The 14,912-nt window shown below is 38.4% G+C and overlaps 1 protein-coding gene across 1 annotated transcript in view; it reads left to right on the top strand.

Annotated features, from left to right (window-relative positions):
• The first annotated feature begins 924 nt into the window (after positions 1 to 924).
• Positions 925 to 14,912, top strand: part of LOC150104710 (GTP-binding protein 8-like) — a 116,643-nt gene continuing 102,655 nt past the window's right edge. Inside the window, exons 1-2 of the mRNA XM_090395613.1 lie at positions 925 to 1,005; positions 1,242 to 1,556. Coding sequence (XP_090251739.1) covers positions 925 to 1,005; positions 1,242 to 1,556 — 396 coding nt within the window. The remainder of the gene's footprint in view (positions 1,006 to 1,241; positions 1,557 to 14,912) is intronic.

Below are 14,912 nucleotides of genomic sequence, written 5' to 3' on the forward strand. Positions count from 1 at the left end.
TAAGTGGTGAAGATGGAGAGTGATAGAGTGCCCTCCCTGAATGAGTCTTTGGTGATGTCACATAATAGTATGTTGTTTATATTTTCCTTTATTTCTCCATGCAGGGGGAGTTAGTATTCAGTTGGAGAAGATTTCATGCTGCCACTGCTTTCCAAAAGTAAATGCATGATGTACTGAAGCAGATCCCAGAACAGTTTTTTTTTCCAGAAATGCCTTTATTTTTATCATTGTCAGAATTACTAGATTTTCTGTGTTCAGAGAAGTGTGTTTTGAGGACTTAGTATGAAATAGTATAAATAAATCTAAATAACATTAAAAATACAACAAAAGCTTTTAGATTATATGTATTCCTATGCAGTACTTTTTTCTCTCTCTGATAAATTGTGGTAAAATTTCAGCAAATTTAGAGAATAAAACTATAGATTTGTCTGTCTATCCCCATATGAGACTGTAAATGCCAAATTGACACAGAAATCTAGTGGAGGTTGTGACAGTATCCTACCAACACCATCCAAACTGAAAAAATTCATACTTTTTGACTCAGATTTTTGACTAGACTAGACTAAAGCTAGACTACACACCTACCTTCCTTGTAAATATGGCTTTCATTAGTGATACCCTTAACGCTATCTCTACTACCTGAAATCAATCAACCACACAGCCTGGAAGACCACTAGCAGCTACTCCACACAATATGCAACAAATCATCATTGCTGTAAAGACCACTATCTACAATTTCTACCTAAAACACACATGAAACAACAGTCATCTATAATTACTCTATCCAGGGGAAACTTCAAGTGGAGGCTACATAGAAAGTCCACAACAGAATATTCCATGTGTATCATCATGACAGGGAATGAGGGCCTCGTTATTGACTTGCTGAAAAATGGAATCTAGCTGTCATAATTTCAACATTGAAGAATGAGACATGAATATTCTCAGGTAGCACGTCCACTCCAAACAATCAAGATAAAAACAACTGATAATGCTTCCCTCCCGAATGTAACATTGTTCTTTTGAAAAACTATATGGAAACATATTCTTTATTGAAATTATAATTTTATAAGTAGTAATTAAAAAAAATGTACTTTTGTATAGATGTATTATCCTTTTCAGAAATCTGTTTTCTCTCTAAACGTTGATGGTCTACATTGCTTTGTTATACTTTTATCAGTTAACCAAGTTGAAATTTTAAAAAAAATGCTCACATATTTTTAATTGCTGAATTCATTGTTTAGCACTGCCTGTGGATTTCCAGCTGTTCAAAAATTTGGTATAGTGTATGTCAGCCATTATACTTGCCTGTTTCTTGGTCACGGTCAATAAATAGCAATACATCTAAGCAACTGGATCCATATTTTCGAAATCCTTGTACAGAATTGCAGCAGTATATAGAAGTATCATTATTTAAGGAGAATGAGATTCCCTTTACCCCATCAGTAGAAGAGATGAAAAGTGCACAGAAGATATTTTTGTCGAAAGAACATGATGATATCAAATTCTTAATAGCAGTTTTGAATTCTGATGACTCTCCAAACCATGATCTTCCAGAGGTATTTTATTTATCTTCCTAAAATATATATATATATATATATATATACATATACACACACAAAATTATTTTTGGTATTTTGGTATATAGTATGCGTGATGGTATAAAAAAGTATATTCTTATTCTAAACTTTGTATTTAAATGTTGAATTGAAATCATTGATCTTTTATGTGGGGTGCTTAAGGATCAAAGCTGTATAACTGAGAGGAGACCTCCACATAGCCTTTAAAGAAATGCGGTGAACCGACTAGGGCTTCTGACCGAATGTCCAATCCTCACCTTCTCGTGGGCACCCTGTTGGGTATCTACTTGGATACTGAACGAACGAGGAAGGGCTGGCGATTTGGGATTTAGCTGACCAAATTGTATTCTTATTAGTTAAACCAAAATAAAAAATGATGGTACAACATGACAAAATTTCATGCCGGCTGGGGCGTCGCCTGGTTAAACAAGGCCCCCGTTGTTTTCACCAGGGAACCAGGGCAAACAGCGAAAAGTCAGCTACTGGAACAAATCTGAAAACAAATCCCAACTCAACATCACCAGACTTAAAGATCAGTACTATCAACGTAAGAAGCCTGAATGGCAAAGAAATGGAGCTAGCTGAGGAATTAGATAAATACCAGATCGACATAATAGGGGTGATTGAAACAAAAAAGACCAAAACTGGTGAGATCTTTCTGAGCAATAAATACAAAATGTTATATTCAGGCAATGAAATCAAGGAAAAGAAGGAGTAGGCATAGTATCAACAATATATATGAGGCTAATCTTCTTGAATGGCAGACAGTCTCAAATAGAGTGATGTGGGCAAATATCAGAATGGGGAAGTGGACAATGAGACTTGTTTGTGACTATGGTCTCACAGAAGGTTCTACTAAGGTAGAAGTGGAGTAATTTTTTGAGGCTTTAGAAAAAGCAACTGACACAATGAAAAATGAAAAGTTGTCCTTGTTGGGGATCTAAATAGCAGAGTAGGAAATGATTGTCAGACATACAAAAATATTTTGGGAAAATTTGGAGAAAAGAGCAAAGCTAATAATAATGGCAAATATCTGTTGGATTTCTGCTCAGGACATGGACTGGTTATTACTAACACCATGTTCCAACATAAAAATGTGCACAAATTCACATGGAGAGAAGAGGCAAGGCATGAGAAAAGTCTCATTGACTATGTTATTGTTGATAGTGATGTTTTCTCCCTGGTGCAGAACACCAGAGTGTACAGAGTATTTGAAATTGGAAGTGATCACTATTTAGTCTTGAGCAGGATAAAATTGAATTTCATATTGAAAAGAATAACATGTAAGAAAGTTTTAAAGCGAATAAAAGTTGAGCAGCTCTCAGATGTGAACTGTAGACTAAAATACACAAAGATTATTGAAGAAAAAAATGAAGGAGTTTGAGAACAGGAATCAAATCTTGGAGATTCAATGGAAAACTCTGAAGAAAACATTGATTGATTCTGCCAGAGAGGCATGTGGTGAGGTTGTCTGCAAGGATAAAAAAATTAGAACTCCATGGTGAACACAGGAAGTTAAAGAGGCAGTGAAGGAAAAGAAGAGCGCATATCAAAAGTCCCTGTCAAATAAGTCAGCTTGTGCACTTAGAGAATACCGAGACAAATGCAAGAATGCTAAACACTGTGTAAAATTAGCTAAACATAAGTCATAGGAGGATTTTGGCAAGAATATAGAAAATAAATATCAAGAAGGTGGCAAAATATTCTGGAGGTTGTTGAAGAAGCTTGGGAATGGAGGAAAGAGTGCTGTAAAAGGAGTTAGAGATGATAAAAGTGACATGAAAACGGGAGAAAAAGATATCCTTGAAGTATGGAGTAATTACTTTGAAAAACTGCTAAATGAAATAAGCAGTGATGACAGCACAGTGGTAAAAAATACTGACCAGACATGCAGTCAGGAATACATATCCATTCCTGAAGTAGAAAAAGACATCAAAGGCTTGAAATGGAAAGGCAGCAGGAGTAGATGATACTTGACCAGAAATGCTGAAGTATGGTGGTATAAAAGTCTTACAGTGGCTGCACTGCATAGTTCAGAAAGCCTGGACAGAGGGACGAATTCCCGATGATTGGAGTAGAGCTCTCATAGTACCCATATATAAAAAGGGAAATAAAACTGAATGTGAGAATTACAGAGGTATTTCCCTACTGAGTGTTCTTGGCAAGATCTATGCAAGTATACTTGAGAAACGGTTGAGAAGAATTGCAGAAGAAAAGCTTGGTGAAGAACAAGCTGGATTCAGTCCAGATAGAGGCTGTCAGGATCAGATCTTTACGACAAATAGTTGAGAAAACATGGGAATATAACAAAGATCTCTATTTAAGTTTTGTCAATTTGGAAAAGGCATATGACAAGGTGCCAAGAGAGAAGCTATTCAATACGCTGCAGCTATATGGTGTCAATGGGGCATTATGTCAAGCAATACTTAGTCTTTATTTGAGTTGTAAGTCAGCAGTTAGAATTGAAGGAAGTACAGGAAGATGGTTTAATGTTAAATCTGGTTTGAGACAAGGATGTACATTATCCCCTCTGTTATTCATTATCTATATGGATCACATTATGAAGGAAAGTGGTATTAAACATGATATCCAAATTGGAAATGTTAATGTCAACTCTTTGCTTTATGCGGACGATGTTATACTTCTAAATAAATCCGCTACAAGTCTGCAAGATTCTCTGACTAAATTGAATAGCTGTTGTAATAGATATGGTATGAAGGTCAGCAATAAAAAAGACACAGACAATGAAAATAGGCAGAATCATTGAAAATGCCTACTGTGTTGTGAATGGAGAACCTGTGGAACAAGTAAAACATTTCAGCTACTTACGCACGATTTTTTCTGAAGATGGTAAATTAAATATAGAAATAGACAACAGAATCAGCAAAGCTGGTATGGTGGGAAGTCAATTGAATAAATTTATATGGAATAAGAGAGAAATTAGTCGGATCATTAAATTAGCTGTATACAAGACAAAGTTCAAACCATTGTTAACTTATGGATCTGAGAGCTGTTTAGAAGTAAAACACTTGACCAAAGACTAGAGACCACAGATATGAGAGTCCTGAGAAAGATTATAGGCATGAACAGATGGCATCGATGGCAATATCATATTAAAAACGAAGATATTAGGAAAGAACTTGACTTTGTCAGTCTCCAGGAATGCGTTAGCAGAGCTAATCTCAGGTGGTATGGTCACTTAAACAGAATGGGCGAGGAAAGATTTGCAAAACAAGTGTTCTCTGCCCAGTTGGCAGCAAAACGATCCAGAGGAAGACCAAGATATAGGTGGATTGATATGGTACAAAGTGCCTTAGACGATAGAAATATAAGATCTGATAATGTTGGAGTCTTGACAAGTTACAGACTGATTTGGAGGAAAATTGTAGATAGGAAGTTAGTAATGATGTAATTTTTTTCATGTAGTACTATCATATCCTGTACACCCCTTGAGGGTACATTGAAGGAATTTGATGATGATGTTGATCTTTTACATCTGAATACCATTAGACTATTCATCTTAACATATTTTTAATACAAAATTTGAATTATATTATCTCATTGCAGCCATCTCTCCTTGTAATAGTTACTTGCAGTTATAATGAGTGAGTTCACTCTAACGTGAACTCACTTAATATGACAAACTAACAAAAAAAAAAAAAAGAGAGACTTAGCCACAACCAAATGGCTTCAATCATTTTCTAAAGAAAATTCAGTGTATCAAATCATTTCTTATGCAAATTGTTCCTTTGATTCCAAGGAGTGTGTGATAGTAATAGTTCCCTATGGCAGTAGTCCTAGGTAGCACTGTAACCTTTTATCTGAATTAATTTCTGACTTGACTTAGGTATGCTGGAGTGAATTGACAGTGAAGAGTGAGAGAGAGATAATCATTCCTCTGTTACCAAAGGAGAGTCTGTGTAGCTCAGGGGATGGGGGAATTTGCACACCATGGTGCTTGACTGCACGAAGGAAGAATTGGTTTCGAATCTAGTCGTCGACTAGAGAATTTTTTTAACCCTTTTTTCGACTGGTTCCCGAGTTATTTGATCTCTGGCATGGGCAAGCGGGTTTTTTCTCCTGCAAACTCAGGTTTTTCATCCCGTAAACTCAAGAAAATAGACCGTAGAACCCACATTATTTCAGACATTACATATATTGTGTTAGGGACCACGAGATGGTGGCACTTGTTGAGCCGTCTCTCTTCACTGTGTGCCGCTTAATTAGTGATAGCCTTGGCTATCACTAATTAAGCTATCTCTGATTGGCTGCCAGTGGAGATTGAACTGCCCACTCAGTCTCCAAAAGTTAGATAGGGATAAAACGGCCTCGCCTACTCCCTATACAGGAATAAAAAAGGCGTTAGCTGTTACCAAAAGACAGTACTGAGTTAAGAAAGGTTATGATAGCAAATGATTTGATCTAAAGGTGTTTAGGAGGAATGGTTGCAGGTTTGTGGATGTGTTCGAGGAAAGAATGAATTCATATAATAGGGATGGCTTGTACCTAATTGCATATGATTTGATGTACAGGCTCTTTAGGAGGAATGGTTGTAGGTTTGTGGATGTGTTCAAGGAAAGAAATTCGAGGGTGGCTTTCACTTAAATGCATTTATCTGGAGACTGGCAAAATTAAACTACTAAATAACTCTGGTACTAACACATCACAACCAAATTTCTCTAATTTTTTTCCAACATTATGTTCCAGATTTAACCCATCCTGCATTGTCTCTATAATTTATTATACATATCTGCACTTATCCCAGTGCATGGAAGTAATCTCATCCATCCTATTCCAAAAAAGGCGATAGAAGTCTGGCTGCAAACTACCACCAGTTGTCATCACCTCTGTCCTCTCCCTCTCCAAAATAATGGAGAAAGCCATTAATAGCCAACTCCTCCATTATATTAGAGCCTCCCCCCCCCCCCCTCCAGTTAATCAGTGACCACTGTATGGAGTCCACCATTCAAGAACCAGAGCTGACTTTGTAGCTTACATTACCCACCAGTGGATGCATACCATAGAAAGGTTTGGAGTAACTTGTGCTATTGCCCTTGACATCTTCAAAGCTTTCAACTGTGTGTGTGTGTGTGTGTGTGTGTGTGTGTGTGTGTGTGTGTGTGTGTGTGTGTGTGTGTGTGTGTGTGGATCTTTAGTAAGCCATTTTTATGAATCCACAAGGAGTTCTTTGAGAACTATTGTCAGTTGCATTGCTCCGGTCTATAAACTTGCAAAATTTCTTCTCATTTTTTGGGTCTCATATTGAACAGTTAAGATCATTTATCACAAATTTGATGTATTTATTTATGAACATAAATAAACACAAACTCAACATTAAAATAGATATATTCCAATACGAACTAAACAACAGATTTAAACATCTCATTATAGATGACATTGCTGATCTATCAGAAAGTAATGACATTATTATTCAAAACCTTTTACAATGCTCACTTGAAATAGCTGGTACCACAGAACAGAAACAAGACAAAATCTCTAAAGAAACAAAACAGTGTATGAAGAAACGATGATGATGGAGAGAAATGGGATGATGAAGAGAAATGAAACAAACAATTAACCTACAGAATAAAATTGAATACACTGAATTGTGCAAAACGATCAGAAAACATATGACAGAAGAAATAAGAAAATTCAATTGTAAATTCATACAACAAACAATTGAAAACAACCATAGTCTGAAAAAAGCCAAACAGCAATTAATGAATTGCAAGACACAGATGGTTGCAGTCAAACTACAAGACGGGACCATCACCAGAGATAGATATACTATAGCAAAAAGAGTTGAAGAATTTAACTCAATATTATAACAGGATGATGAATTAAATGAAAAAGAAGACAACTATGACATAGCTGAAGTACCACAGATTCTACCAGAAGAAGTTAGGTGGATCATCCAAAGCTTGCAAAATGGGAAAGCTGTAGGTGAGGATGGAGTTATAGCTGAATTTCTAAAAACAGGTGGAGAAATAAACTACAAACTCTTAGCAAAACTATTTACTTTATGCCTGAAGAAAAATGATTTACCAACAACGTGGAAGAAGTCTACCCTAATTCTGATACATAAAAAGGTGAGATAGAAGATAGAAGACTTGATGAACTACTGACCTATCAGTGGTTTACAAAGGTCTTAGCTTATAGGCTTTTTGCAACTCTAGACATAGCACAACCAAAAGAACAGGCAGGCTTTTGAAGGGGCTTTGATACAATGGACCATATTCAAGTTGTACAGCAGATTATTGAACGGTGTAATGAATATCAATTACCACTATGTCTTGGTTTTGCTGACTATGAGAAAGCCTTTGATTCACTTAAAACTTCTGCAATACTTAAAGCATTATAAAACCAAGTGGAGGAGACATCCATCAGAACCATCAAATCAACATACACCATTGCCACAGCAGTAATTCATTTCAATGAAAACATCTCTACTGTGGGAATATAGAGAGGTATAAGACAGGATGACACAATATCTCCAAAATTATTCACAGCATGCCTTGAAGAAATATTCAAACTTCTTGATTGGGAAGGGAAAGGTCTGAAGATAAATGGAAGATATTTACACTTTGCAGGTGACATAGTTATCTTTAATTCAACTGCGCATGAATTACAGACTCGTATCCATTAACTCCAAATTGCTAGCAAAACAGCTGGCCTAAAGAAGATCCAAATTATGTTCAATAGCTATGTCCAACCAGAAATAATAAAAATCAATAATGAGGAAAGTAAACAAGCAAACCATTATATATACTTAGGACAACAGATATCAATGGAACAAAATATCATGGACGAAATTAAAGGGTGCACGATGCTTGGGTGGAAAGCATTTGGAAAATTACATTCAATATTCAAAAGCCAACTACCATTATGCCTGAAGAGAAAAGTTTTTAACCAATGTATTCTTCCTATACTGACATATGGCTGTGAAACATGGAAACTAAATGCAAAGGAAATTCAAAAATTAAAAACAACACAATTTAGTATGGAAAGAAGTATGCTTGGGATCACAAAAGGAATACATGGATAAGAAATCAAACCAAAGTCTCTGACATCATAGGAAGAATGAAACATCTGAAGTGGCAATGGGCGAGCATATTGCTTGGAAACAAGATCAACGACGGACAAAAGAAGTACTGGATTGGATTCCACGAGAGGAAAAACAACTACGATGCCGACCTAAATCACGGTGGATTGATGATATCATCAAATTTGCAGGAGACATGGAAAAGGAGAGCCATGGACAGACAGTTTGGGGTAATCTTGGAAAGGCTTTCATCCAACAGTGGATGAAATCTGTCATCATCATCAGCCATTGTCGATGACAATGATGATTTATGGAGATAAGGACATTTCTCTGCAATCTGCAAATCACATGGTCAGTTTTGAGATTGTTTTTCTTGTTTACATTCTTGACAAATGTCTTGGATTTGATTATCTCATCAGAAGATATTCATGTAAATAAAGTGTTCACATCTTCCTCCAGTTGGTGAAAGTGACCATGAAGGCTACCACTTGGGTGGTAGCCAGCCATATCAGGACTTCTGTGAGAAAGGATTATATGTGGAATTATAAGGCAGAACAAACTCAAGATGTTGCTTGCGTTGCTATCATGGACTGTGCAATTGGATAGGAAGGAAATCAATGCTGCTTGGTCTTTACTCAGGAAGTATCTAGCAGAGGAAATGACTGAGTGTATTCCAAAGGTCAGGAGATTAAATAAGGTAGGTGTAAAATGGATGACTGAAGAGGTGAAGCATGCAATATGGGGGGGGGGGGGAATGCATTGTGGAACACAAGATGAGTGGAGATAATCAGTTACATGAAGAGTACAAGAGTACCAAGAGCAAGCAGGGAAGGCGACTCTGTAAGGTTAGTAAATGACACTAAAAGAAATCCTAGGAATTTCTTTTGATATATGACAAGAAAAAGGAAGAATGATTATGGGAGAAGGATGCTAGTTGGGGAAAATGGGAGAATGATAAATACTGAGCAGAATATTATTATTACATCCTCCATGGAGTTGACAGACTCATTGTTGGAGGTTCATTCAACTGACAACATATTTATCATATAACCAACATAGTAGAAGTGTTTAATGAGCATTTCATTAAAGTATTCCATCCTTGTGATTGATTGTAACATAATGCAGAGCTTGAGAGCAATGGGAATGAGAGGGGAACTAATGATGGTGAGTGAGCAGGAGGTATATGAGGAATTGAGTTAACTTGATGTTAACAAGGCCATAGGACTTGATGGAATATCACTGCTTGTCTTGAGGGAATGTTCCAGGGTGTTAACAACAGCTTTAACTTATGTTTTTAAGATGAGTCTTAGATTAGGTAAGTTCCAAAGCAGTGGAAAGATGGTAGAATTGTTCTGTTTCATAAAGCGGATGATAAGACTAATGCTTTGAATTATAGGCCAGTTTGCTTGTCTGGAGTTATGGCCAAGGTGTTGGAGAAGCTGACAAGGATTCAGAACTGGGTCGACAGCAGTAGAATTTTCTTTAATGGACATCATGGGGTTTACTAAACGAAGATTTTTTTTTATCAGTTCACTTATTTATTATAACATGGTGACGAATACATTGGGCGGGGGGGGGGGATATGTAAAGCAGTATGTTTAGATGTTTAGATTTTGTGTAGGCTTTTGATATACAGGGTGTCCCTGAATTCATGGCCCAAACGTGAGGGAATGGTAGTACACACTGAAACCACCAATATTTGCCATAGAATATGTGGCTGCAAATGCAGTGATTAGTCGGAAATGAAGGGCAGACACAGGTTTCCAGAGTGAAATTTATTGGAGATCATTACAACAAATGCTCAAACGTCTGCCCACCAACGTTCATGCACGCTGCACAACGGCGGAGTAGTGATTGGCGTACCTGTTCGTGAACACTGGGCTTGTCGCACATATCGCTGGCTGTGAGGGACAGTCAAGCTATCAGATTCTCCACTGACTGCACGGGTGTCTCATACATGACACTCTTCAAATGTCCCCAAAGAAAGAAATCGAGATAAGAAAGATCGGGTGATCTGGGGCGCCATGGCATGGAACCACCGCACCCAATCCATCGGTTCCCAAATGTGGCATTAAGATGCTGATGCACATCCATACTGAAATGGGCGGGTGCCCCATCGTTCTGGAACCACATACAGGAGCTGATGGCGACTTGAACATCCTGAAGCAATTCCAGCAAAACTTGTTGTAGAAAAATACGATACGTTCGCTTATCAATGTGGTCCGGCAGTAGGTAGGATCCAATTAAGTAGTCATGCACGATCCACGCCCAGACGTTGACGGCGAACCATTGCTGATTCGACTGTGGATGTGTGCCATGGGGGTTCTGGGCCGCTCACAAATGCGCATTATGGACATTGACTATGCCTTCACGTGAGAAAGTTGATTCGTCTGTAAAGAGCACACGGAGCGGGGAAATCAGGCTGTATGATGCTTTGCTGCAGGAATCACTGCGAAATCCATGCACAGGGGATAATCAATAGCTGTCAATGCCTGCACTCGCTGCAAGTGATGGGGGGAGGGTAGTCCTCCTTCGTGCAGTACTTGCCAGACACTGTTCCGATGCACACCCAGGCTACGGGCGGTGGATCGTGTGTGCTTGTGCTGGGTTATCTGTTACCATACACAAGATATCCTTGCTCATAGCTGGTGTTCTGACCGTCCATGCTCGTCTGGCATCATGTTGACTGATGTGGAAGGTGCCCGCCTCGCACAGCTGACAGTGCAGTCACGCAAACATTTTATGATCGGGCACACGGTGCATAGGATATCGCTCACGGTACCGTCTTTGCGTCTTCCTACCATTATCCTCAGCTAAGGCATACATCAGGTGCATATCGGCTTTCTCTGCATTCGTAAACTGCTCCATTTCATGTCCACTCGATGCTGAGAATGCTGGGGTTTGGCCGATCTAGTGCTTTTAAGCCGTGCCGCCTCGTCTGCATCCCCTATGCGGGCCGCCTCGTCTGCGCCTCATAGAATATGTGGGCTACGTTTGCGCTGCATATTCTATGACGAATATTTTGGTCCTCAGTGTGTGTGTGTGGTTTCTGTGTATACTACCATCCCCTAACGTTTGGGCCATGAATTCAGGGACACTCTGTATTGCCACATGACAAACTAGTTGTTAAATTGGAACAAATGGGGTTGGATAGTGGACTAGTACAATTGAATTGGCTGTCTGATCAATATCAGCAGGTTGTCTATGGAGGAGTGATATCCCAGAAGAGGATAGTCACTAGTGGTGTGTCCCAGAGGTTTGTTTTGGGACCATTGTTCAACATTGTATACATTGGTAAGGACATAAATGCTAATATGCAGTTGCTTGCACATGATACAAAGTTGGTGAGTGTTATGAGAAGTAGAGCAGATGTTGTAGTTTTGCAAGAGGACCTAAATAGACTGTCTGATTATACAAGTACGTGGAGATGTCAGTTTAATGTTGGAAAGTGTAAGATTTTAAAATTTGAGAAGCAAAGATGGGATGCAGAGTATATGATTGGGGGGGGGGGATGAAAGATCTGGTGGTGATGGTGGATAGGGACTTCAAATTTCATGGACATTTCGCTAAAATTGCGAGGACAACACAGTGGATTATGGGAATGATGTGGAGAACACTGACATGTAGAAGTAAGGATGTTTTGATTCCATTGCACAAGGCTTTAATTAGTCCACACATATGGATTACCGTGCACAGATTTGGTCACCTGGGTCTCAATAAGATGATGAGATGTTGTGGGGGGGGGGGGTTCAGAGATGATTGACTAAGTTGGTTTCTGGTCTCTGGAATGCAAAGTATAAGGATAGATGAGAGAATGCAAATTACAGAGCATAGTGGATAGAAGGGAGAGTGGAAACATGATCGAGAAATATGAGTTGGTAAGGGATAATTACCAGATTAACGTGGATGAGATTTTTCATAGAATATCTGGAGATGGGAGAATGAAAGGCCATCATCTCTGGAAGTTGTTATAAGCTGGGTGTGAGCAAGGGAGTGAGGAGTAGATTTTTTGCATGGAGAGTGGTGGGTGATTGAAACACATTGCCTGAGAGTGGTGAGTGCATGGACAGTGAATGCATTTAAGTTAAGGTATGATGAACTGTGCATATGAGATTGGCACCTCTCATGATGAGTCTCTACTCCAGGAAGTCTGTTGATAATAAATGTTATCCTATAACTTTTCTCCTAATATAGTGAAGATTTTTGACTTTGTCATACACTCTACATATACAAAAATGAAAAGTTCATAACAAATTACTAAACATTTCATTCTGGCAAGAACAAATTATCCATCTAAAGCATATAATATATCCATGATGATGGAAGTTTATTTTTCACTTGGTTAGAGTATAATAAATTTAGTTTAATCCTTTATCCAAGTGTGAGCAAACAAAGTTTGCGCCTGAACGTATCTTCAGGACTGGGTTAAGGTGGTACAACACTAGGGCAACTCGTTGCAAAGGTGGAGCAAGCCACTAACACTCCTATCTCAGTATCTCCTATAATGCAAAACACGTATCCTTGCGGATATGTCTAATGTTATGCATTAAGGGAAGGGCCACTATCCAGACTAGTTTCGACCTTTATTGAGGTCTCTTCAGTGGGAGCCAGGCCCAAGTGGAGGTATCAGGCAGAAGCATTAGCAAGTCATCTCTACCTATAGGTGTTGCCAATTGGTGTGCCACCCTTTTTTGATAAATTACTCAGGAGATGTGTTTTGCATTATAGCAGATACTGAGATAGGAGTGTTAGTAGCTTGCTCCACCTTTGCAACAAATTGCACTGGTGTTGTACCATCTTAACCCAGTCCTGAAGATACTTTCAGGTGCAAACTTTGTTTGCTCACACTTGGATAAAGGATTAAACTAAATTTATTATACTGTAACCAAGTGAAAAATAAACTTTCAACATCTTTCTCTAAATCCAGAGTAATTTATTAAAAAAGGGTGGCACACCATTTGCAACTCCTATAGGTAGAGATGACTTGCTAATGCTTCTGCCTGATACCTCCACTTGGGCCTGGCTCCCACTGAAGAGACCTCAATAAAGGTCGAAACTAGTCTGGGTAGTGGCCCTTCCCTTAATGCATAACATTAGACATATCTGCAAGGAGATGTGTTTTGCATTATAGGAGATACTGAGATAGGAGTGTTAGTAGCTTGCTCCACCTTTGCAATGCAGTAATTTGCTCCACCTTTGCAACCTTTGTAACCCAGACCTGAAGATACTTTCAGGCGCAAACTTTGTTTGCTCACACTTGGATAAAGGATTAAACTAAATTTATTATATTAATATATCCATGAATATAACATATTTCAGTTCTAAAGCTAGATTAAAACTTTTCTGAGATCTTGTAATCTCAGAAAAGTTTTAATCTGGCTTTAATCGTTTTAATTTTAAATGCAAACCAAAGGCATGAGAGCTGCCTTTGGTTTTCACTACTTAACAGATAAACTAGCCCACGAGCCCATATACTCGCTTTTTATTAGTGTGATTAGATTTCACTGGCCTGATAGCTGTTTCGAACTGTTTGGCTCTCATAAGAGATCAGGCAGAAACCTAAGAGTCCCCCATATCTGCTATCTAACCTTAACAGACATCTCGGGTCAAAGTGATATGCACCTGTCGAGAGTTAAATAGTTAAATACAAACTACTCTTTTTTTCATTCCAAACAGTACTTCGCTCCTGATCAGTTCTTGACACTTTATAAACCTCAGATCCACTCTACTTTAAAATACTTTCCCACATTTGGAGTGGTGCATCTAAAACTCTTCCTCAGCATGCTTAATTGCATTCAGATGTGAGCATTTCACCTAAGTGCTGATCCCTCCCCTCACTGACTCTCTACCTATGGTCACCTTCCCATAGATGCTTTGTTGTTGCATTGTCTTTTCTTTAGCTCTGGGTACTGCTCTGCTGAATCGGTTGCCAACATCCCTCCACTTCCCTCTAATCATATTCAAACATTAGCTACCACTAGTACATCCATGTGCATTTCTGCTCCAAACTAATCAAACCAACTTCTCATCCTCTGCCTTCATTCCCTACACCTCTAGCATTTGGAAGTTTTGACCATATACCATCCCCCCCCCATCATTACAACCTTCAGGTCTTCAAAAACACATCAACAAATTTATTTTTTCTTGTTAACCATTTGCTTGCACATGTAATGCCAGATCATTGGTCTCAAGATCTATCATGTGCTGATAAAATTTAAGATACTATCATTAAATTTTTGTTTGTTGGGATATAAATGTTTTCAAGCTGTCTTTCAAATTGGATAACTTGTCTT

The sequence above is a fragment of the Typopeltis vanoorti genome, chromosome 7 (assembly GCF_054136105.1).
Source record: "Typopeltis vanoorti isolate ZY-2024b chromosome 7, IOZ_Tvanoo_1.0, whole genome shotgun sequence".
In the NCBI taxonomy this organism is placed as follows: Eukaryota; Metazoa; Arthropoda; class Arachnida; order Uropygi; family Thelyphonidae; genus Typopeltis; species Typopeltis vanoorti.